Below are 25353 nucleotides of genomic sequence, written 5' to 3'. Positions count from 1 at the left end.
TTATTTGATGAAAGTGAATTTTTGATGGGTGAAGAATAATACACGCATAAATCATATGCCACATGTTTGCATTTAGCGAATGTTTGACCGGATTTTTTCCTTCAAGATCGAATAGAACTCGAATTTTTATAGGATCGAACTCTTGCCGTATTCCGAATTGTGAACAAGGGGTGCAAGTAGCCTCGATTCCCACCCCCAACACGCGCGCGCGCGCGCACACACAAAAGAGAAGAAAAGAGGGAAAGTGGAAGCCCGTAAGAATGCCAACTCAAGTACGCAACCCGTCTTTAGAACATCTAAAAGTTCATCGTCGTCGGTGGAACCCTAAATATCCCAATTTCAGCATTTAAATTCTTTGCAAATTTGATCTCTTTTTCGCTCTAATTTCTGCAACACTTGCGACTCGTTTCCCTCCACCAATGTCGTCTTCGCTCTTTAACAACATCTCTATTTCCATCTCTGACGAGGAGTCAGACGAGTTCGTTGGAAGGATGAGGGTTCGAGTTCGAAGGAAACGTAAGAAATTAGGGTTTCAAGCGAAGAACGAATTTTTTCGGAGAATGTTCAGGAAATTATTGAAATGGTGGACGGTATTAATATTCCTTCCTGCAATCGGATTGCTCGTATTCGAGGCCTCGAGGATCGCTAGAAAACCTAATGCGTCTTATGAGGAAACAACAAAATTTGAATTCTTCGAAGAAAAGAAATCGGAGGGGAATTTGAATCGTCTGGATCCAATAACTAGGAGGTCTAATGGCGTCCGAGAACGTAAGCTGCTTGAGTTACCATTATTGTGATCAATAAAATTGTCGAAAATGATATTTATTTCGTTTGATTTGATTAATAGAAATTGTTTGTTAATTTGCCTATTGAGGTACTGGAGATTGGTTTCTGCGTTCTTCTGATTTGGTTCGGATAGCGTCTGATTAGAAATTTATCTCACGGATTGAAATTTTTTAAGAGAATTACTTGCTCAATATAACAAAACAGCATTTATTCAGTCTTTATGGTTGTGGATTCTTAAACATTCAGTAGAAACCCTAAAGTATGAAGCTTTTTGGTTCTGTAGAGGTTAGGGATATTACTTATTTACTTGCCTTCTTACCTCAGCTGATTTAACACACAGAGCCTGGCTATCACTTAAAAGCATAGTCACAAAAAACTACATTTTTTTTGTTGAAAAAGTCTCGTTTAAAACGCTTTTTGTAACTCCAACAATTAAAACAATAAAAAGACTCATTTTTTTTTTACTTCAGAAAAATGCGTTTTATTTTTTACATTTCTTACAGGTATTTTATGTTTTAAATACATTTTTTTACATTTCTATAGCCTTATGGTTATTTGTGACTTGATTCATAAAATGTTGTTTAATATGGGATTTCTTTAGCCTTATTTTTTAATAGTGTTTTATTGTGCTCAAAAGATTCGTTGATGGCTAAACTTTTTTAGCATGATAAAATGTATAATTATATGTGAAAGCATGTTATCATGCATAGATATTAAATAGTTTTTTTTTCTCAAAAATATATTTGAAACTTAGAATAAATGTCTAATTATATATATAGTGGCATGTTCGGCACCCTACGTTTTGCCCTACATGTTTTGTCCTACATGAATCATCCTCACCAAAAATCAGCCCATTCCGAAACTTCTAACCCCATCAAAAATGGTTTACAAAAAATGGACGGTCCATGATTCTTCAACTTGTAAACATGGGGCTAGAAGTTTCAGAATGGGCTGATTTTTGGTGAGGATGATCTTCTCACCATAGAGATCATCCTCACCAAAAATCAGCCCACTCCAAAACTTCTAATCCATGTAGGACAAATAGTAGGGTGCCGAACATTTTCCATATATATGTACTTTTTTCTTAATTTTTAACATCTATTTTTATTTTTATCTTTTATAGTTATCATTTCCCCCCATTTTGTTCTAGTTTCATTTACGTTTTTTCCGAAGTTTTCCCTTGCTGTTTTAAACCCTTATTCCGACTTTGTGACTATGTATAAAAAGTAGACCTTTAAATCAACTAAATATACACCGACTAATAATGGGTTACAAGTGAGTTCCTCAAATTGAAATATGTTTGTTTAATCACTAAAGTAGTATACTTGAGATGGAGTTCTCTTCTCTTCTCAATTTGCATTAGTTTGCGAGGTTAAATACTTAAAATCTATTATCCATTTATTGTTGCCTTTAGAGCATTCTTCTCAACCAGCTAATTGAGATGGGAAGACTATTCGTTCTCAAACTAATGTGCTCATTATGTCAGTGCCTAACCATGGCATCCGATGATAGTTACATCTTCTTACCATTTTCTATGTGCTTGACTTACCGTTTCGTCTCTTTCTTTGTTTCAATATTTCAATACATTTCTCTCTACTGACAAAGAAGGGTACGGTCGAAACCCTAAAATACGATGGGATCCACCTATAACATAAGATGTAAAAAATTCTCAATCTTTCCCTCAAATTGTTAACTATTGCAGATTTCCAACTTGAGATCATTTTGATGAATCTGGTCTTTGCTTAGAATTTTGGTAAAATATCCACCTTGGATTCACCGGGTGCAAGCTTCTTTTGCACAAACAAAAGGCTAACTTCAATATACTCTATTCATTTATAAGGAATGCTATGAGTTTCACTATGAGAAATATCTTGGCCTAAGAGTAGCCTACTTTTTATTTATTTATTTATTTATAGCATGTCCAAATGATTTTTTTATTAGTATAAAAATTTCATTCCCAAGACTATATGTAATGATGTTTATTTCAAGCCTTTCTCAAGAGTTCTGGTCCCCTTCCCTCATCTCGACTCCAGCCTCTTTATTGTAGGTAGCATTGACTGGTTGGATTTACGAATACATCTAAATTTTTAGCATGATAAGAAGCACAATAGAGATTGGGGAAACACAATTGCTATTGAATTCATGTAACACAGAAGGAGAACGGTAAACAATTTATAATTTTCAAATTAACATATCTTCTTGTCATTTAAGTTTTTGATGCGTCCCTGTGCCCCCCCCCCCCCACAAAAAAAAAAAAAAAAAAAGAGAGAGAGACTTAATTAGTATATTATCTTGTTGATGTTGTTCTTTTATTTCTTTTTCCTCCATTTGGACATACTTGAAAGCTAAAGCTGCTTGCTTCCTGACTCAGTCTTTCCTAGATTTATCAGCTTGCTTGAAACTCCTGCCTCCTGAAGCACTACAGAACCTAGATATTCCTGTTGGTGAACAACCCGACTCTCGAGTTAAAAGAGTGATATACAAATCAGATGTACATACATCATACATTGGAGGCAATGCTACCCTGTTTCAGAGGAATGGTGAAGCTACACGATTTAATTTGTTCACAGGCGACCAAACTTTTCGTGAGAGAGAACAAAGTTTTAAGGTTTTCATCTACATCTTTTTTTCTTTTTTTTTTTCAAGTGGGTTTACAACTATTTTGTGGTCATGATCATTTTTACTTTGGATGCAACAAAAGTTGATGTTTATTTTTATGTAGAGCTGCTTGCATGATGATTTCTTGAACCCTAAAAATCTTACATATTCTAGAACTGCTGTTTTATTTGCTTGTGTTTACTTCTTTCCTCTGAAATTGGTAGTTTACCATGCACAAATTTATTTTCAGGTGAATGAAACTGCTGTGGTGCATTGTGGTTTCTACAGTGAAAATGGAGGGTTTAAGCTTTCTGACGAGGACAAGATGTACATGCAAACTTGCAAAGTTGTTGTGTCTACTTGTACATTTGGCGGAGGAGACGACCTCTATCAACCTATTGGAATGTCAGAGGCCTCTCTTAGAAATGTATCTCACATATCCAACCCTCCACGTATTTATTCTTTTTGACAAGTTAATTGCCTTCATATCTGCAGTTGTGGTTATTCAGGTTTGCTATGTAGCATTTTGGGATGAAATCACTCTTGCTACTCAGCAAGCAGATGGGAAGAGAATTGGTGACGACCATATGATTGGTAAATGGCGCATTGTCCTTGCTAGGGACCTTCCTTTCACAGACCAACGGTTGAATGGTAAAATCCCTAAGGTAGCGAAATTGGCACAACACTTCTCAGTTTTTATTCTGTTTTTTCCTCTATTTCATCTTTAGAAATATTGTCTTGACATTGTGTTGGTGAATCTATTTTCTTTATGAAACTTATTGGCGCATTGGCTTAAGGAACATCTAAGAGATTAAGAGGAAAAAGATGTTTTCACAAATTGCCCATTGACATGATTCGTGTTTGTTTTGATGTCTTGATATTTCACTTTCTTTGTAGATTGTCACATTGCTATATTGTCATATTTTAGGCTTCCTTCTACTAATATACCAGAGAATAACTCTAGTTATGAGAGTTTGCTCAGGTTCGAACCAGAGAATCTCTATTCTTCCCCATCACTTAAGCAACTGTGGCAATACCTCATTCACCACCCTGTGTGCTCTTCTGGTACTTATGAGTGACCAGTGCTGTGACCTGCTCGATTGATTGCTTTCCTGAATGACAGCATTCACAGCCCAATTGGCTAGATTTTCAAACTGCAGAGACTATTCTATGTTTGATGAAGGCCTCACTAATTTTAATCCACTCCATGATTGAAAACCCCTTCTTTTCCTCCTCCATGGAAATTATTTAAAGAACCCACGATCTAAGTATTGATATTAGTAAAGGAAGAATTACATATTCCGACTTTCTCATTGCAAACGTCCATACATATATTATATGGTACACGCACATGTAAGCAGTCATTTACATGCATTATTTTCTATTGAAGTGGTGACTGGTGTGATTCATGTGCTCTTTTTTATTATTGTGGCAAGAGTTATATATGTCCTCTGCTATTTCTTTTTTTTTTTCCCCCTCGTTCCTAATATCTATTGCTTAAGAATCGTATATGTTTAGTGCTGATAAGATAGGGTAGGAGGCTTACACATGCTTTATGACTTTTTCTTCATCTTACCTTTTCTCTAAATTCAGTATTTTCTATTGAGTTAGTGTGCCATTTATGTTATCATAGACATTTACATCCTCAACTAATCTCAATTGCTACAAAAAGCATCTTTGCTTCTTGTTGAGGTAGGTGAAAGGCTTGGACATCCTTGCCACATGCTATTTGTTTCTCTAGGATATAGTTCCTGCCCTTAAAATTAAATTTAGGCTTTAGAACTGATTGAAGTTTTCATTTGTAATAACTTCGCAATAGGAAATTTCAATAAAATAGTGAATTTTATCTATATTCCAGTTCCCCCCCTCCCCGATTGCTCATACACATGCATGTGAAAATGAATGAAATGGTTTGAATGGGGGAATGATCAGTAGGGGTTTGTGGTGGATATGAGCTAGGAGGACAATGATGAGTCCTTGGTTGATCTTGTCCCCACTACAAGGAGGACTTCGGGTCCAATCCCGCAATATAGTGAGGTGATCGGTTCTGTTATGATTTTTGGAGTTTTTCTAAAGCTCTAAACTCAAAATTACAACCAAAACAGCATGATGACCAGATCTGAATCAAAGTTTCAGATCTAATCAAGAAATTTACTGAAGTTGAGAAATCGAGTTTTTTTTTATTAAATATCAAAATCAGCAATTAAGCATAAGATCTGGCGATCGAGAAATTCATTTTAATTGAAGAACAAATAAGCCAAAATCCACGATAGAACTCAAATTCAAAAAAGAGACAAAAATCAAAATATGAGAGAAAAACTCAATGAATCTATCATAAAATTGATCTAACTCACTAGTTTGCATAAATTTCTCATATCATAACAAATTTCTTCTTCTAGCGGAAATTCTAATCTTACATTAAATTTATAATAATTCAAGAGAAACTTTCCCAAGATCTAGACAATTCCAAGATCTGGACTCTCTTTGAAACTTCTATGGGACCCTAGAGAGTGGATCTAAAATCCTCATCAAACTTTCGCTCTCCAAGATCCCTTGTAGAAACTCTCTAGGTAAGGGTGAATCTCCCTCTAATGATCTATCCAAAGTTTTCTTAACTAGAATGATTCACCTTTGACATGAGGATCTCCTCCCTCTATTTATAGAATTATAGAGGGAGGAAATTTACAAAAATAACCACCAGACCCGAATTGATCAACCCATTGCATTTCAATCAATCGAACCAAATTTTGGATCGCTAAATATGCAGTATATCGATCCGAAATCGCTATTTGTCCTGGTCGTTATATGGATAGCGACTAGAATTTGCTATTCTCAATCTTTGGTTCTTCTTTTCTTCTGGAAATTGCTTCTTTGCGTCAATTATTTTGATTCTCAGCTCTACAATCTTCAAATTTGTCAAGTTTGCATACTCTTGGATTCATAAAACTTTGACTAGTTGAGCTGGTGTCTAATTCTCAATCGGAATACTTGTACCAAGGCTTGAACTAAGAGTGGGCCCATCATGAGGTATAACAATTCCAAATATTGTAGAAAAGGTTGTGTGGACGGTTTGAAGTCTTTTCAAAGACGAGATTTGTTGATAACTCCGTCGAACTGAGTGCTCACTTACTCTCCCTGTTCAATACAAATTATACATGTATAAGGATGTAAACCACAGTCATAGACAAACTAGAAACCTGCGCATTCAAAGCCGTATGCATTTTTATAATGCTGATAAAAGGTCAGTTGAATACCTTCCATTACCAGCCCATTGATCATTATGGATACCTTTTGTAACTTGATAAGTTAATGCATAACATTGCAAAAATTGATGGCTTGTAGGGAGAGTTTTGGCCTCAACCACTATTGCATTTTAATTGTTGAGGATCCGTATTTACTCTGTAGGATGGTGTGAAAAGATAGTGGAGCAATACCTTGCCTCATTACTTCGCTTCTGAAAGGAAAAGAAAAAGGAAATGAGTAATGAAAATATGATTTTGCTATAGTTTCTCTTGTTTTGTACAGGCTTAGTTATGCTACTATTGGCTAACATAACTAGTCCAACTAGGAAGCTGGCCTAGTAAGAGTACATTGAGTGATACTATCGTGGGAGTTCCCATTGTCACAAGGCTGATGTCCTTTGTGGGTCTAATTGGATGCCTTTCAATGGTAGATGCACAACATTCATCCCTTTTAAATATTAATTTTCCATTTATAGGCTGCATCATTTACTAGGGTTCTCTTTTAGCCAAGGAGCCAGCTTTCTTTTGGGTGGTGTTCAAAGCTTCATATCATTTGTTGGTTGGACACACTTCATGTTTAAATGGGTTACAAAGAATATTTATAGCATCTATAAAAGATTTTATTTTTATTTTTATGGCAATTAAGTTGGATAAGCATGTTTGAGATCGATTTCTTGCTTTTGAATGATTATCTTTGAGATGTTTGGTGATCCAAGGACCTACGCTCATTTATTTTGGTGCTGATGAGTCGGTGATACAGCTGATTGGATAATCATTTTTCCCTCAAAGTTCCACTTGAGAGCTTGACATTAAGTAGCATTTTGGCTACTTGAAAATGTTGAAAGAGGTTATCAATGAATTTTTTTATATTTAGAATCCAAGGAAGAGATTTCCTATCTTTCCTATGATGAACTATGGTCCAGGACACAGATCATGTTTATATTCTCACAGGAAGTCCCTTGGACATCTCTTTATCATTGTCTTCATGACATCCCTGCCAGCATGTCTCATGATGATTCTATTGGAGATGAGCATCCAAAGCAAAAAAAGAATTAGGAACATGTTATTCCCTATAGCATAATCATCATTTATGGTAAAAGAAACATTTGTTGGTTGAGGAAATTGTGGACTGGAAGTGCAGTGGTGATGATTTTTGAGATCTTCATGTTTTGGGATATTGAGATCTTCATGTTTTGGGATATTAGGGTGAACACGGAAAACTTGATACCTTATAGATTATATTCGAAGAGACAAGAAGGCTTCCAATTATAAAGAGAGGGTCATGCATGTGATGTGTGAAGTCTACGGCTATCTCCTCACTGTCATGCTAGGAAAAGGTTGGCTTAGAACTCACAAATATGCAATTTTAGTTGTGGGTTGCTACTTGATATCGTATAATGTATGATTCCTTTGTGTCTTGCTTCTGTTTAAGTACAATTTGTAGTGCTTTAATTAAATTTGATTTTGGAATCAAATATTTTGTAGTTTGATCTTGCTTGTGTTTTGTTGTCTTTCCGTTTTTGCCTCTAAATGTTCCTTCTTGGATCATTTGGTTTTCATGTGCTTTGCAAGACAAGATTTATTTTGTTATCTTTCATTATCAAAATATGAAAATTTTGACATTTTAGCAAAATTCTCCCTATCCTTAATGGATTTAGAATTACCTCTTTCTACAGCAAAAAATGCTTTAGGTGTGGTAGTGCTAAGGGATTAGAATTTCCCTCATCCAGAAATTTTGTTTGTCCACGTGGTTTACTACTGTTTTTGTCAAGTTTTTCATCTCCCATTGTTCAGACTTAATGTTTACCTCCCAAATGCCAATTGATATTGATGTGTTCTGCATTTGTGTTTTTAACCAAACATCTGTGTAATGTGTTGCTTATTCTTTTCTAATGTTTTCAGATGTTGAGCCATCGGTTGTTCCCTCAAGCAAGATATTCAATCTGGGTAGATTCAAAGTCTCAATTTCGGAGAGATCCATTAGGTGTGCTGGAAGCTCTTCTTTGGCGTACAAATTCTATACTTGCTATTTCAGAACATGGAGCTCGTAGTAGTGTCTATGACGAGGGAAAGGCTGTAGTTCATAAACATAAAGCAACCCCAGAAGAGGTTGAGGTGCAGTTGACTCAGTATCGCCATGACGGTTTCCCTGACGAAAAGAGGTTCAACGGCAAGAAAGGTACTCTTCAAGTGATATTTTTGCGTTTAGTAACCTAATTTTTGTGTCAATCACCCTGGAACTAGATATTCCTTATGGGGAATGGTAGGGCCTCAACCTTAATTCTAATGTTACATGCCTTTGAATTTGTAAATGAAAGATGCCCTTTCTTTTTGTTTCATCATTCCAGTGCCTTCCCAATTATTTGGGGTTGGCAACAGTAAACGTATCTCACCATTCAATTCTGTCTATAGCTATTTTCCCGTTAAGTCATGTATCTTTAGCTCTCATTCTTACATTTCTATCCACCGTTTTTCCTTTTTGGAGCCTTCAACTTGGGACATAATACTCCTTGTTGGTTCCGTAATTTATGTATGATATGCTCTAATCATTTAAATCAACTTCCCTTTATTTATGGGCTTAGACCCATAGCTCAGTTGTTTTGACATGTTGCAAAGCAACTTTGAGGTCATGGGTTCAAGTCCAGCTTACCATCCAAAAAAAAACTTTCCTTTATTTATCCTATAGTGGACGTGCTTATTTCTGATTTTTTTAGGTTTACCTCTCATTTATTTCAACATCTTAATCTCTGCTACACTCATTACATAGATGTGGTTTCTTGCCTTTCTATCAATATTTTTTTAAAACTTTTCTTTTATCATCCTCTTCCTCTTTCCCTATCTATGTCAATATTATTGCCTTTTGCAATGGCTCTCACTTCACTACTGTTGCCATTGTCAATGTAGTTGTATGGTTTTGCATATTCAAGAGTGTGGTGGTAAGTGGCAGGTGAGAGAAGTGGACAAGCTACGTTGTTTCTAGAATTAAACAAACAAATAATAACAAAGGAGAAAATGAAAATAGGACAGGGAAGAGAGCATCTTTAGGTCTAGGCAGTTGGCACTACAGACTGTGTTGGCATCCCTTTGAAGGGGTACACTTAATTGTCCTTCTGTAGCACCACAGCAATTCTTTACTGTTGAAAACGATCAACTCTGGCAATGAACATAGCTAATGAAGTATTGGTCTGTGCAGCTCTAGCTGAAGCTTCTGTCATTGTGAGGGAGCACACACCATTATCAAACCTATTCATGTGCCTCTGGTTCAACGAGGTGGTTCGCTTCACTTCTCGAGATCAGCTTAGCTTTCCATATGTTCTCAGGCGACTGAAAATCAAGAATATCAATATGTTCCCTGTTTGTACCCGCAAAGATCTTGTGAATAGTATGGGTCACAAGCGCAAGGCTAAACCTCTGATAAGTTGAGCTTCTGTGGTTCTCAGGTCAATCTATAGGTAACAATCCATTTATGTCTTCTCCCATATTCTTTCTTGTAATTCAGCGCTTATAATTACTGATTTTTTTTTTTTTTAGTTTTTGGTCAGAGCTGCTGCTTGTGAATAAGCAATGTCTATCCCACAGTTCTCTCCTGTTTTATTTGATGCAGTACCAATCTTTAGGGTTACCTCATTCCAATTGTAATTTTTGATGTGATGCATTTGCTTTAAGTTATATCATAGGAACTGAAGGGGATGTACTCAAGTTAGCGGTGTTTTATGTATTTGCACATGTGAGTGTTACACAGGTATAGGACTCGGCGTGCTATAGATTCTTGGGTCCTTCAAACCCAAGCCAATTGGTTGACCATAACCCCTTGATCAATTCTATATGGGTTGCGTTCGGGGGACATCTATAAGTTAGTGACAACTAATTTTTACATTGCTGGGATGTCATCCATTTTACAAGATCCAATGGCATCTGGCGCTGTTGTAGAAAACATTAAAAAGAATGGACAGCGTCTGGGTGGTGGTGTAAAAATTACTTGTCAATTTTAGATTTCCCCCCGAACATGCCCCATTACATATACTTGGCATTTGAAAAATGATGGATCACGCTTGGTTTCAGCTATAGCTCTATTGTAATAGGCTTATTTCAATATAAGAGTTTTTTCATTGTTTAGCTTGTGGGGGAATTTTGGTGATGATTAAATTTTGCTGGGAGAAAATGAAATACTTTCCCTTAAAACAGGTTTACATAACATCTATATCTCACTATGATTATGATGGGCATTTCATTAATTAATTGGTGTTTTTTTGTTTTTAACTTACTGATGGATAAACTTTGTTGGAGGTGCAAAATGAAGATTTTTTGTAGAAAATATAACTTACTAATGGCTGTTTTGTTGGCCTTTGCAATGTTATCTCCCATTATTGGTTATGGTTATTTGGCTGTTGGGATGGATGTTTTCCAGTTATGTGTTATTCTGTTATTGAAATGCATCGTAGTTCTACACCCACTTTAGAATTTATGAAGGCCATTGTAAACTGTTGCCCTATATAGTCTTTTAAAAATATTGGATGGTGCCAAACTGTGTGGAGTGTAAACGTATAAATCTTTGTGATCAATGGAGTGGGATAGGAATTCGAATAAAAATCAACACTCATTGTAATTGTTTTGAAATATCTAAGAATTGAAGTTTATGCAAAGGAAAACTGAGGAAGTAATTAGTCTTTTACTTCAAGAAGCCCTTCATGAGAGAAGAAAGATGGAACCAAATATTACATATAGAAAAGTCTCTATGCTCTCAACGCTCATAGAAAGCTTCTTGTTGGGAGGGAGATTATGTGGATGAAGGAGACCATTTAATAATCAATGTAAAAAATATTGAAAGTGGTACATCTCAAAAAGGTAATGACTCCAAAATATTTTATAACTTTCATGGTTCTTGAACTAGAAATCTAGTCGACGACAACTTTAAAGATCAAACCTCAGAATCAAGAATTTTTAAATGTTGGATTTAAATTTTAAATGAGGGACTATGACAATTTTCAAATCTTTTTATCACACAAAAATTGTTTGTTTTTCTTTTCTTCTTTCATAAATCTATTCTAGGCCGAAAGTCCATGTGGATCCAAAATATCCTACAAAGAATTTAAAGACTAACGTACGTTTTTGTTGTCAGATTTTTACATATGCATAGGTTGAAAGTTATGAACGGTGAAGATGCTTTTCGTTCAGATGCATAGTTTTTAGGTCATTTTACATTATCATAATAAAGAGGGAGAGAGAGAGTAAAAGGTAGGGCAATGTCATTAGTGGAAGGAAAGTGGAGATGCTTTTCGTTCATATCATTGGCATTGACTCACTTGTCCAAATCTCTTTGGAAAGTTCGCTTTTTCTGTCGCTTCTCGGATTCCGAGTCTCTCTCTCAGACGTTTTCTTTTTCTTTCCAGATTTCGTGTTGCCAATCTCGAGGTACCCCTATGCTTACTTCTTGGCTGTATCTCAGTTAGACAGACACACGACCAGCGTTCAGAAATTCAGATATCGAGATGAAGAGGATCCCTGATTCGCGTCCTCGGAAGAAGTAGGTGCTTTTTTTTTTTTTTTTTCTTTATTATAATTATACTTTTACCAAGGTTGATGGACGTCCAACTTCAGTTAGGAAAAAAAATTCTTTTATATATATTTTTATATATATTGTAATGAAAATAATAATTTGACACATTCCTTTTAAAATTTGCAATTACACTTATCTCACAACTTGTAAATAGTAGAGGGTCAATGGGTATCCATTTAACTGTGTCTGGGTTCGTTTATGTTTTGGACCACCCTCTCAATAATTCACTTGATCTTGCTGTAAACTTGTAAAAATAAATAAGATATTATTTATATCAATAAGCCATGGCAGATGAGATGTTGGTATAGTTTGACTTTCACACAAAATTTTATAAAGAAAAACAGTTTTTATTTTAAAGCATTAATTTAGTCCCAATTTAAAATCATAAGTAGGTTCATATATAGTAAATTGAGATTTAAGAAATAAGTTAAGGACGAAATCAAACTAGTATGGGAGTTTGTGGATTAATTATATAAGGAATCTCTGTTACTCTTCGATAATGTCATTTTAAAAAATATGATTAATTCATGGAACCACAAGCATGTCTGTCAGTTTCATTTGAAAAATGATTTATTTCACTTACTTGAAATTGAGAAATCATTTTCCTAATGTTGGTGTTGGAAAGTACGCATCTTGGATTCCTGATTAAAATTTGATATACGATAAAATAGAAGTTTCACCTGCTTAATTATGGGGAAAATGAATTCTACACACAGGGATAGACCTCTGCCTCACCCTTAAAAAAATAAAAAAATAAAAAAATAAAAACCCAATTTGTGACCACATATTTTGCTATAAATTTTTGATCTTAAGTTGATCTCATTGACTAGTTTATGATTCAAACGCTCATTTAATTGCAAAAATAGGCTGGAGCTACATTGGGCGAAATTTAAAGTTATTCTATGCCTCATGAATATTAACGGGTAACTTTCACACTCATAAAATAATGGGCCGCGGGACGTGATTTCGATTGTATAAATATGAAATAAAAAATGATTGGTATTTTATATTCTAATAATACATATCTTGGGGATACCTATTTCAAGTATAAATTCAGACTCTTGCATTTCATGTTTATGGAATCGAGATCATGCGATTTTCATTTGTATCGGTGGGGCTGAAGAAGAAAAACTTGGTTTTAAAACCATGTTTATCTATGGCGGTGTAAAATAGCAGAGCAATACCCATGGTGGGAAGCTTTGTTAGCAAGCAAAGAAAGTATTATTTATATGTAGTATTGATTTATTTGGAGTAATTCATATATATTTTTATATATATTGTAATGAAAATAATAATTTGACACATTCCTTTTAAAATTTGCAATTACACTTATCTCACAACTTGTAAATAGTAGAGGGTCAATGGGTATCCATTTAACTGTGTCTGGGTTCGTTTATGTTTTGGACCACCCTCTCAATAATTCACTTGATCTTGCTGTAAACTTGTAAAAATAAATATGATATTATTTATATCAATAAGCCATGGTTGATGAGATGTTGGTATAGTTTGACTTTCACACAAAATTTTATAAAGAAAAACAGTTTTTATTTTAAAGCATTAATTTAGTCCCAATTTAAAATCATAAGTAGGTTCATATATAGTAAACTGAGATTTAATAAATAAGTTAAGGGCGAAATCAAACTAATATGGGAGTTTGTGGATTAATTATATAAGGAATCTCTGTTACTCTTCGATAATGTCATTTTAAAAAATATGAATAATTCATGGAACCACAAGCATGTCTGTCAGTTTCATTTGAAAAATGATTTATTTCACTTACTTGAAATTGGGAAATCATTTTCCTAGTGTTGGTGTTGGAAAGTACGCATCTTGGATTCCTTATTAAAATTTGATATACGATAAAATAGAAGTTTCACCTGCTTAATTATGGGGAAAATGAATTCTACACACAGGGATAGACCTCTGCCTCACCCTTAAAAAAATAAAAAAAATAAAAAAATAAAAACCCAATTTGTGACCACATATTTTGCTATAAATTTTTTATCTTAAGTTGATCTCATTGACTAGTTTATGATTCAAACGCTCATTTAATTGCAAAAATAGGCTGGACCTACAGTGGGCGAAATTTAAAGTTATTCTATGCCTCATGAATATTAACGGGTAACTTTCACAGTCATAAAATAATGGGCCGCAGGACGTGATTTCGATTGTATAAATATGAAATAAAAAATGATTGGTATTTTATATTCTAATAATACATATCTTGGGGATACCTATTTCAAGTATAAATTCAGACTCTTGCAATTCATGTTTATGGAATCGAGATCATGCGATTTTCATTTGTATTGGTGGGGTTGAAGAAGAAAAACTTGGTTTTAAAACCATGTTTATCTATGGCGGTGTAAAATAGCAGAGCAATACCCATGGTGGGAAGCCTTGTTAGCAAGCAAAGAAAGTATTATTTATATGTAGTATTGATTTATTTGGAGTAATTCATATATATTTTTTATAAAAAAAAAATGTATTTTTATAACATTCAATTGAAAGAAATGGTATTGTAAATTATTGCGTATAAACTTGTAAGTTGCAGAGTGTAACACAAGTCTAATTTTGAAGTATGAGTCATGCTTCAAAATTTTGGAGGAACTCGTCTTTTTAAGTGACACATGTCCCTTTCATCTTTTCAAAAATAATGATATACCCTTCTACATTTATTTGATATGTCACCTTAATTTTTCAAATTGATGAATTACCCATTGACTTTTGTATTCTTTTATAAAACAATGAAAAATAATCTCAATGCCCTCTTTGTTATGACCATCATCACCACCAACATTATCATTGTCAACTTTACCATCACCATCACCTTCATATTATTGAATTTTTAGTTTTCGAATTTTTGAAGTTGGGAAAATACGTTTAAAGATATATCGCATATTTTTCATTTATTGAATTTTTCACAATCCAAAATCAAATAGAATTCGAAATTTTCACATATAAGATTTTTGTGACATTCTAAATTTGCTAAAAAAGGAGGGAAGAAGGCAAAAATTACCTAGAGGCTGGTAAATGTGTTGATCGGTAGATCAATGACTGATATGAAGAAAACATAAAGAGTATTTTGAAAAATGAAATTCCCGAGAAATGTGTAATTGGGATCCCGTATATGGGTGGATTTATTGTGAGGGCAATTGCCATCACAACTGAAACTTTGAGGGAGGTATTTCAAAATTAATTTTTTTAAGGATCTTTAAAGAATGCCCTCACAAATTTTTTTAAACTTTAAAAGAGTTATTCATAAATTAAAATTTCTTAAGATCAGTAAAGGACTTTGCCACCCGAGAATTTTGTAAACTTTGGAGGAATTACTTAAAAATTGAAAAAATTAAGATGATAAAAAAATTTGGCCCCTCACAAAATGTTTTCATTTTAAAAGAGTTAATAATAATTTAAAAATTTTTATATCAACAATGCCCTCTTAAAATTTTGCCCTTGTGAAGATAAAATCTTATTGATCCCATAAACAAAATGGCGGCAAAAACAATTTTCAGTCAAACAAGCCCAACATGCTGACATGAATCATTACATCTCGTCAACACATGGCCAATATGTGAGAAAGTTTGTACATAAAACTTCAAAATTGTAAAAGTGTCACCATTTCTGAGAGTGATACTTCTAAGAGTGACCATGCACTATAATAACCAGTCAAAAAGAAAATCTATAAATAAAGAACAAATGATGAAGACATAATGAACTCGAGAGTCAGGAGAAGAAGTAAGCACCAACGCCAACTACATAAAAATGAAAGGAATCTAGTGAGCATAATTTGGAACCTACACTCATTATTCAAGAATTATTAACGAGACATTATATATGTTAAAGAAGCATAAACTACAAAAATGGCCATATTCCAGTTAGATAATGTTGATTTCCTAAGCTTAGAATCAATTCTACACACGCGTGTATCGCAAAAGACATGACCGGGGCACATTGTGGAAACTGCTTTACAGGTCGAAAACCAAAGTGTCTTGATATGGGTACGGACGGCATCTATTTGGAAGTTTCCTAAGAACGGCTTGGAATCTATAGTCCTCTCTCTATACACATCTGCTTACATCAAGCTTTTGTTTTTTTTTATGTAGTCTACAATATAAAAGCATAAAAGAATCACAAATACTCTCTCTCTGTGTCTCTCTCTCATCTGTAAAAGAAGCTTTTGAAAGACGACAAGGGAACTTGTCGATCTTACAAACGGTCAAGACCCTGACCTTATTTTATTTGGGGATTCTGATGACAAGCGTTAAGTCTTTGGTAGCTGATGGACAATTCGGGTATCTCTAATTTTTGTAGGAGAGATTAGCCAGAATTTAATAAAATCCCACAAAACTGTCGTATCCATCAACCTATTAGCCCTTTTGTGGGGCTGTATCTCTCCCCCTTAGTGTCTTTAAATTCACATAAACAAACCCCACATGTAAATTAGGATAATAATATACCTAATTTGATACCTAATCACATCTACTTGCACCATCTATGGGTTCAAGTCTCTCATTATTAGATAGAGGTGAGTAGTATATGTAGGATAAGGGGTGCAAATTTTGGTGGGTGGGTATGGTTGGAAGTTGGAACTAAACCAAATCCAATCCAAATATTTAACCCAAATCCAACTTGGGATGGTCTAGTTGTAGGTTAACTATGGATTTGCCACTCATATTATTAATATCATATGTATAATTTAAATTTATTTTTAGTAATCCCTGTCAATTATTTTGCAAAATATTAATCCTACGTTGCATAAATGATAAGAAGTTATCTTCACTTTCTTAATAGTTTCTTACTGACCAATACCATTACTTTGCCATACTATACTAGCAACATAAGCAACTGACAACCCGAGGCATTCATTCCCCAACCATCAGTTGAATGGGGCTTCATCAATTGAATCAATCCAATTGTTTCATTAATTGAAGAGAATCAATGTAAACCCCAAGATGGGAGGGTTATTTTTGGCATGATCTAAACAAACTTATTTAAATAAAATTTCCTAAAATTGAATGCGACTAAATTCATAAGAGAGAAATTTTACTTATTTTTCCTATATGATATGAACCTGAAAGGCATTATATACATTTAATTTAAGTTTGGAAATCTCTTTAACAAATGCCATACCATCATCCACAAATAAGGTAGATGCTCATGGTAACGATCTCGTGGTGTGTTGGTCATTGAAAAAGAAAAATGAAAAATTATTGAAAAGACTTGGAGAAGGGATTTCTTGCTAAGAAGTCCCTAAGTTTTAGGACTTCTCTTAATACTATATTTACTAACAAAATTCTTTATAATCAATCCTTGAACCCGTTCCCCACATTTTTTTACGATTGAAACGCTGAATGTGCGATAATGGTTTGAACTCACTAATTTCACGATAAAAAAAAAAAAGATTTTCAGCATTTCAGTCGAGTTTTAGAGACCTCATTCCAATGAAAAGGATTTGAGAAGGAAGAAGAAATCATTTTTCAAGGATTTTAAATATATATGTAAAAAATTAGGATTTTTTCCAAATTTTTATTTTGCTTTTGGATGAAAATCTATCAAGGATCTTTTAATTTGAAATCATCTAGACAAGTTATTATGAGTTTTTAGTCGATCTTCCCATGTATTTTAGTCCAAAAAACTCGAGAAATGAAAATAGGTGGATTTTACCAATGTCGAACTCACCAATTTTTATTATCGAGCTTGAAATTTTTTAAAAATTGTCAAATTCAACAACAAAAATATTGACCTCAGATAATAAATAATAAAGTGGTGAGCTCAACAATAACAAGGGACCGTTGAGAAATAAGAAGTTTATTAAATAGACCATCAAGCTATCATCCAAAACTTGGGGACTATTTAAAAAGAAATCCCTCCATTAAAGTATTTTAAGTAATTTTCCCTCTATAAAAATCCTTCACAAAACTGAAGGCAGAAACAAGATAGAAACCCAGAGTGATAAAACTTGGAACTATGATGAGATTAAAATTCTCAAACCAAATCCAATCTATAAAATTGACAACCCAAGATCAAGTTTAATACTTGGTTTTCGGGTTATGTCCCGTCCAACTTGCACCCACCAACTCCCACTTGCTTTCTAACTAGAAAAAGGTGTGTGTAGGATGGGGACCCCACCATTAACTTTCTATAGTTTGGTTATTACTTATTAACCCCTATAATATTTTGTTCCGTTGGATCTGGTTCTGAAATTTTTTGTTTGCTTTGGAAAATGGCATCTGAACTCAATTAAAGCTAGTTTACATGACTTTCTTTCTTCGATTAAAGCTCCCTAAACAAGTTTTCTTCTTCTGTGAGAAAAGCCGTTACAAGGCTAAAAAGTTTTTGAGTTCCTTGGAGTTGGAGAGAAGAATTATTATTCAAATGGTCCTTTTATACAGTATGCTTAAGTAAGAGTCGATAAGCATTTGAGCTCTGCTTCGTTCTCTTTCATGGCCAATTCTTAATACCAAATGATCACATAAAGGTTTTTAAGTCAAAGTAGGGAAATCTAACAACCCATTTGGTCATTTTGGATTGGTGGGTTTGGTTCATCTCTTCAACAACCCATCTTGGTCAGTGTCCTCTCTCTCTTTCTCCTAATGGAAATCTTGCTCAAGTTACAGTCCTTTCTGACGATTGTCAACAATGGGGTTTGAAGCCAGTTGTGGCACTAAATTGCAACAAAGTGAAGTGGCTTTGAGTCTTCTCTTCAACCGTTGAAGTCCATGGGAGTAACTTCAAGACACAAACTCTCTAAGAGGTAGTTGTTCCCATTGAAAATTTCTTCTTTTATTTATTTATAAGTTAACTGTTGAATGTGGGTTTTTGATCCCAGGGGTCTGAAATTAACACTCACATACTTTACCAAATACCTACTCACTAAGTTGGCACATTTCAAATTGGTTCATTTCCTCTCCGTTTTTTCCTCATTGGTAGTAAAAGTTGATGAGTTACCTGGAATTGGTTTCTCCAAAAACGAAAATTAGAGCTTCAATCGTGATATAGAGTATTAAAACAATCCTCTTATTTACTAGGATATGATCATTTCTTCTTTGAGCTTGCAACATGCACAATGTGGTAGAGTAGATAGCAGATTTGCCTTTTTATTCTTGGTTACAGTTTTGAGTTGCTTATAACTAAAAACAAAAAAAAAATACTTACATGTATGTTGTTGGTAAAAAGGTAAATCAAAGCTTCACCTTCAACATGGTTTAAATAAGGAGTTCTTCCAATCGGTAAACTTGATGGGTTTTGTTGTAAAAAAATCTTATTAGCTGCTCTATACAAGGGACAATTTGCTCTATAGAAGGAATCATGGGGTGGGATTTAGTGAAACAAGACCTATAGAATCTCCATCTAAAAGAAGGGAAGGGATCATTGTTTTTTTTTTTTTGGTTTTTTTTTGGAAGGGGGGGACATCAGTGGGTGTTGTTCTCCCCCGTATCAAACTAAAAGCATTTTGAGCTCTGATGTTTGCTCTTTTGCAATGACAGTGATCCTTATAGTAAAGTCGAGGAAGATAATATGGATATCCCCCCTGAAGATCCTCAACATCTCAAGTCGGTAAGGTTCCCATTTTTCTCTTTCAACCATTTGAGAATCAGCAATCCTAAAATGCTATAATGAAGTCTCTATCGTCATACTTTCATATTCTTTTGTTTAATTGAATTTCTGTGCTCCTCCGGATCTAGACTAAAATCTTGAGCACCATGTAAGCCATAACATAAAGACTTTTAATACCTTCAATTCAAGTTCTAACATTTATAAATTTTACCCTCTCTTTTTTCTGTTTTATCTGATTGTTTATCAGTAAAGGTGACAAATTTAGATGGGTACTTTGAAGGATCATTTTATAAGCATTATGAGAGTTGATTAATTTCAGATTTTATTTTTCTAGAAGGACATGGAACAGGTAAAGGGCCGTATTGAATCCAAGGAGAAGCAAGCGCCCAAGACTGAGGTCCAAAGTTCTTTGAAGAAAGAGGTATAGTACAGAACTTGTTATTAGGAAGATTCACAGACATAAGTTACTTTAACAAAATATTGTTTCTTAAGCTCAAGTCACCCTTGGTGAGCTTTTCGATTGAATTCTCTCCCTTTTTTGGTTCTCTCTTCTATCCTTGTATCTAATCATAAAAAAGTTTGTATTTTATATATCCTACATTTGATCTATTTGTTGTCTTACTCTGAACTAACACTATGGGGCTCTTGCAATCCTTTTTTTTTTTTCAATGTAGATTTTACAGCTTGAGAAACAGTTACAAGACCAATTTGAGGTGCGGAAGGCTCTAGAAGGAGCAGTGGGGTATAGGTCTTCCTCACATGATAGTTCAGCCGAGAAGTTGATGCCCAAGGTAACTCCTATCTTGCTTTTGCTGATATAAGGGGTCACTAATGGCTTTTATACAAATGTGCACTATTTACAGAATTTGATGTAAATGTATTTTCTTTGGGTTATCCTTTTTAGAAACATTTTTACATTCAGTCTTTTGAATCATCATAGAACCATATCGGAATGTATCGGTATCGGCCAAGACCAACACGAAACATTCAATGTTTCGGGAATGTATTGGCTGATACTGTATCGTTTATTCATTTACCGAAACATTCGATCGATATGATATTTTAAACCTGGCAGAGAACTAAGTAGAAATATCTTTATGTATATTTTCCAAGGTTACTGTGTTTGGCATTGTGTCCTTGGCCAACACTATCATACTGGATTATTTTTCGTATCTCTTTGAATTTTTTTTTTTTAATACTCAATTTATCTTAATTCAATGAACCAACTCATACTACTTTTTGTTTGTTTATTTGTTTCTTCTTCTGGTCTCATTTTTCCCTGGAATTCAGCCTGCCAAGGAACTTATCAAGGAGATTGCAGTTTTAGAGGTGGAAGTTGTGTATTTAGAACAATATCTTCTCTCATTGTACCGGAAAGCATTCAACCAACAAATTTCTTCTGTACCCCCATCGACCGTGAATGAAAGATTAAAATTACCCTCAGTCATAAAAAATGGGGTGTCTCTAGAAGTTTCTGGACTTGATGCCACATTAAAGAAAGAAAATTTAGCCATTCAATCTAGTCGACTATTATTGCCTCAAGATTCACTTATCCATCCATTGAAGGAACAAAATGCTATCAGGGAGAGTCTACAAGATTCTGGTATTCATCGCAGCCATTCCTTGCTATCTCCACGTTCAGCTTCTCCTCACATGGAAACTTTTGATAAAGATGTATGGTCATGCCACTCCCAACCTTTGTCCTTTACACAGGTAAGCTTAATTTCCCCACTAATCTTATAACTTGCTGTATTGGTTCTTATGAAGGGAAGTTTGTTATCCTCTCCTAAGTATGCGTCCAATGTCTTATCTACAGCATACAGAAAGTGCTACCACTAACGTGATCAGTCTGGCAGAACATCTTGGTACTCGTATTTCTGATCATATTCCTGAGACACCTAACAGGCTATCTGAAGATATGATCAAGTGCATGTCAGCTATATATTGCAAACTTGGAGACCCTACTCTGATGCATCAGGGCCTCTCATCATCTCCTATTTCATCCTTTTCGTCAATGGGTGCGTTTTCTCCACCAGATCAGTGTGATAAGTGGAGCCCTCGGTGCAGGAAAGATTCTTTTTTTGATTCACGGTTAGATAACCCTTTCCACATTGAAGGGTTGAAAGAGTTCAGTGGACCTTACAGCACAATGGTTGAAGTACCTTGGATCTACAGAGATGGCCAAAAACTAAGTGATATAGATCAGATGCTCCAAAATTATAGGTAGGCCTTTGTGTCTAAAGAATGAATTTTGTGCCATCTATTAGTTGCACACTTAATCCTTTAATACCATATTGGTGAGCATATGTAAGGGTTTTCTTCATTTTCAAAACATGTGGCACACCTTGCCTTCGAAACTAAGCAATTCTGCACATAAGAGGACAATCGACTTTCCAAAAGGAAACTATATTGCAGTTTTTGAAACATGCAAGTAATATTCTTGCTCTAGAATTGGAAAATACTATGTGATGCTGAGTACAAAGCTTTTAAGCATTGGTAACACCGTTCCTCTCCGATAGTTTTCCCATTTTTGGTACGCTTGAAAATTTAGTTGTTCTCTTGCAGGTCCCTTGTTTGTCGATTGGAAGAAGTTGATCTTAGAAAAATGAAGCGTGAGGAGAAGCTTGCTTTCTGGATCAACATTCATAATGCATTGGTGATGCATGTAATGATTTTGTCTTAAAATCATATTAATTTCATAATGGTATCTCCTTTGTATTGTCTTGTTTGCCATGAATGGATGGTAAGTTGGTGACCCATATTCTCTATTGTTGTTCTACAGGTATTTTTGGTTTATGGGATTCCACAGAATAATATAAAGAGGGTATCTTTACTCCTCAAGGTGAGGATAAAACCTTAGTGATTTCCTTTTGAAAAGATAATGTTGCGTGGATTCTGTTTTCATGCACCCGTGTATAATCCAGGCTTCATATAATGTGGGGGGTCACACCATAAGTGCAGACATGATACAGAGTTCTATTCTGGGATGTCGTATGCCTCGTCCTGGACAGGTGGATTTCCATTCCCTGCATTTTATCTTCACCAATGGCATCATTTCCCTTGATTACATTATTTATTATTCATTTAGTGTTACTTTAAGCACACTTTCATTCTTTCCAATTTAATTAAGCTTTTAATTTTTATTTATTTATGCCTAATTTCATTTTTGTAGTGGGGTTGATGAATCTTTCTTTCGCTTGTAGTGGCTCCGGATACTATTTTCCACGAGGTCAAAATTCAAAGCTGGAGATGATCGGCAAGTATATACAATTGAGCATCCAGAACCTCTTTTACACTTCGCACTCTCTTCAGGAAGCCATTCTGATGCTGCAGTATGTATACATAACTTGTTATCCATTTGTTTCTCCTTGTGAAATGATTTTACTGGAAACAAATCTGATTAATTAAACAGCCTTTTGACAAAATCCCAGAGAAACAAGTTTGAGATCTATTTGTATCTGTCTTTTGTCATGGGATCCTTACTAGAGCATTTTACACAAAGAAATCCCCCAAAACATTGCAATCTCAAGGTTGCAGTCTAATTTTGTTTACATCTGCCATGCCAATGAGACGCAGAAATTCTCGATTCACAACTTGGCCAACCTGTGCTTGTTAACAGAACACAATAGGGTACATTGGAACACCAACTGCCCTTGGCTTCAACATGTCAAATAATTTTTCTACAAACTATTATATTCCACAATCCGTCATCTTCTCATATTTATTTCTTCAGGTCCGTCTATACACACCCAAAAGAGTGGTCCAGGAACTTGAATCTGCAAAAGAAGAGTACATTCGTGCTACCTTTGGTGTACGCAAGGATCAGAAAATCCTTTTGCCCAAGATTGTAGAGTCCTTTGCAAAGGATTCAGGATTGTGTCCGGTGGGTGTGATGGAGATGATCCAACGATGTATGCCTGAGACTCTACAAAAGACCATTCGGAGGTGTCAACAAGGGAGAACTCGCAAGAGCATTGACTGGGTTCCTCATAACTTTGCTTTCCGATATTTGATATCAAAAGAGCTCATTAAATGACGACTAAGTGCACAGATTAACACTAAAATGCTTGTATTGATTGCATGTGGGTATGGGTGGTTCTGGGATGAGTAACTCTTGATTTTTCGCTCCTCTTTTCATTTGTGTACAAACCAAATAGAGGATGAAGTAGCAAGAGATGGGAGATACACGGGGCTGTCTGCAGTATGTATAATCTTTAATTTTCTGTATTCTGTGGTGATCTTTAGGTTCCTGCGAGTATGTTTATGGTCTATCCATGAGGTATTCTTTCAGTTGGATATTCTGGACTCATTGGCATCTTTCATCTCACATTTTACCTATGTTTTGATTCATTTTCAGCACAGAAAAAAAGTTGTTGACGTATTAACTGTAAGAATAGAAAATATAAACCCCGAGGGGTTATGAGGGGTTATCTCAATGGCAATTTCGGACCGATAAGCCTACGTCGTGAGTTTGATACCCAGTATGAGCATTCATTCCTTAGGGCCCATCCACCAGGGCACACCCTCCCCCGGGGCTAGTCCTTAGACAAAACCATGGTCTATGAAAGGACTGGGCACAGCCCAGATACAGCCAGTCGCTGTCTACCGGGATACCCAGTTATAAAATAAAATAAAATAAAACATAAGGCTGTAGGCTATTTATGGTAAGCATTTTCTGCTAAATTAAATAAGACAGCTGCTGTTGGCATCCCAACTTTTACTATTTACACTGCAATTTCTTAAATTATTTATCACACCCTAATTAAAGATTAAAAGCACCTCATTTAAACACTGCGAAAGCTTGGTTCAAATTAGTACCTCAACTTTACAAAGCACTATAACGCATTCAAATACTTATTAAAATCTTAAATCTAATAGATTGACATATATAAGAGAGAGAGAGAGAGAGTTTCTATTGACACCCAAACTTCTACTTATTCTCAGCCACTGACATTTTTTTTTTTGTTGAGATATTTCCCAAAATGTGCACAATTTATGTCAAAATTCTGGTTCCGCTATACTTCATTTTAATTCTCAAACATGTTTTTCCAGTGAATTCATCACTTTTGTATCAATGAATTTGTTGATAACTTACTAGCGAGATCACAATATGGCAAAATTATTGGTATTTTATCAATGAATTTGTTGATTATAAAAGTGACAAATCCATTGGAAAACATGTTTTGGGAATTAAAATGAACATGATACCATACTCGAAAATTCGTCATATTCAACATACAAAATGGAGATTCTCACTTCTTTTTTTTATATATAATTTTAATTGGGGTATAATAAGTAAAAGTTGGGCTTGCCAATAGAGCATTGTTTTACAACTTGAAAATTTAACTTCAGGCCCATGGAGTTGTCTTATTGGAAGTGTCAATACACAACAACAACAAATCGTTTTCATAGATTTGGGGATGGTTAAACTAATCTTGTTCTTCCATTCTACTCTATTTAGAGCCAAGTCTTTTTGTTATTATGAAAAGTGAGTTCATAATGCCACCAACCATCTGAGTTCTTTTGGGTCTTCCTCTTGGTTTTTTTTTTTTTAGGATCTTTAACTTTAATATTTCTTTTAATTAGATTTATTTTGTGTGTGGCTTATCGTGG

The 25353-nt window shown here is 34.7% G+C and overlaps 2 protein-coding genes across 6 annotated transcripts; both read left to right on the top strand.

The window, feature by feature from the left end:
* The first annotated feature begins 201 nt into the window (after positions 1-201).
* LOC147407282 (putative hexosyltransferase MUCI70) lies at positions 202-12182 on the top strand. Of its 5 annotated transcripts, none has more exons than XM_086435764.1 (7): positions 202-768; positions 3168-3394; positions 3635-3811; positions 3894-4049; positions 8529-8805; positions 9820-10078; positions 12017-12182. In XM_086435764.1, the coding sequence occupies exons 1-6, from the start codon at positions 420-422 to the stop codon at positions 10047-10049; spliced, it is 1416 nt and encodes a 471-aa protein (XP_086291890.1). In that variant the 5' UTR covers positions 202-419; the 3' UTR covers positions 10050-10078; positions 12017-12182. The 5 variants fall into 5 exon arrangements, with proteins under 5 accessions (XP_086291890.1, XP_086291891.1, XP_086291889.1 ...); XM_086435765.1 differs by lacking the exon at positions 12017-12182 and adding an exon at positions 10169-10742 and having other exon boundaries at positions 3177-3394; XM_086435763.1 differs by lacking the exon at positions 12017-12182 and adding an exon at positions 10169-10742.
* Positions 12183-18361: 6179 nt separating this feature from the next.
* Positions 18362-24009, top strand: LOC147407281 (uncharacterized). The gene is made up of 11 exons (XM_086435761.1): positions 18362-18937; positions 19671-19740; positions 20075-20161; positions 20415-20531; positions 21031-21453; positions 21557-21963; positions 22306-22405; positions 22523-22582; positions 22665-22751; positions 22944-23072; positions 23474-24009. The coding sequence occupies exons 1-11, from the start codon at positions 18903-18905 to the stop codon at positions 23774-23776; spliced, it is 1818 nt and encodes a 605-aa protein (XP_086291887.1). The 5' UTR covers positions 18362-18902; the 3' UTR covers positions 23777-24009.
* The last annotated feature ends 1344 nt before the right edge of the window (positions 24010-25353 follow it).

This window comes from Akebia trifoliata, chromosome 3 (assembly GCF_017979445.1).
Source record: "Akebia trifoliata isolate Shusen 1 chromosome 3, ASM1797944v1, whole genome shotgun sequence".
Classification (NCBI taxonomy): Eukaryota; Viridiplantae; Streptophyta; class Magnoliopsida; order Ranunculales; family Lardizabalaceae; genus Akebia; species Akebia trifoliata.
This window is presented reverse-complemented; position numbering and strand designations above follow the sequence as displayed.

Excerpts from the sequence above, each read along its gene's own strand:
- LOC147407281 (XM_086435761.1), top strand. The coding sequence starts at position 18,903 with ATGGGAGTAACTTCAAGACACAAACTCTCTAAGAG. Across the intron at positions 20,532-21,030 it reads CCGAGAAGTTGATGCCCAAG|CCTGCCAAGGAACTTATCAA; the intron begins GTAACTCCTATC and ends CCTGGAATTCAG. Across the intron at positions 22,406-22,522 it reads ATAATGCATTGGTGATGCAT|GTATTTTTGGTTTATGGGAT; the intron begins GTAATGATTTTG and ends GTTGTTCTACAG.
- LOC147407282 (XM_086435764.1), top strand. The coding sequence starts at position 420 with ATGTCGTCTTCGCTCTTTAACAACATCTCTATTTCCATCTCTGACGAG. Across the intron at positions 3,395-3,634 it reads AGAGAGAACAAAGTTTTAAG|GTGAATGAAACTGCTGTGGT; the intron begins GTTTTCATCTAC and ends ATTTATTTTCAG. Across the intron at positions 3,812-3,893 it reads CAGAGGCCTCTCTTAGAAAT|GTTTGCTATGTAGCATTTTG; the intron begins GTATCTCACATA and ends GTGGTTATTCAG.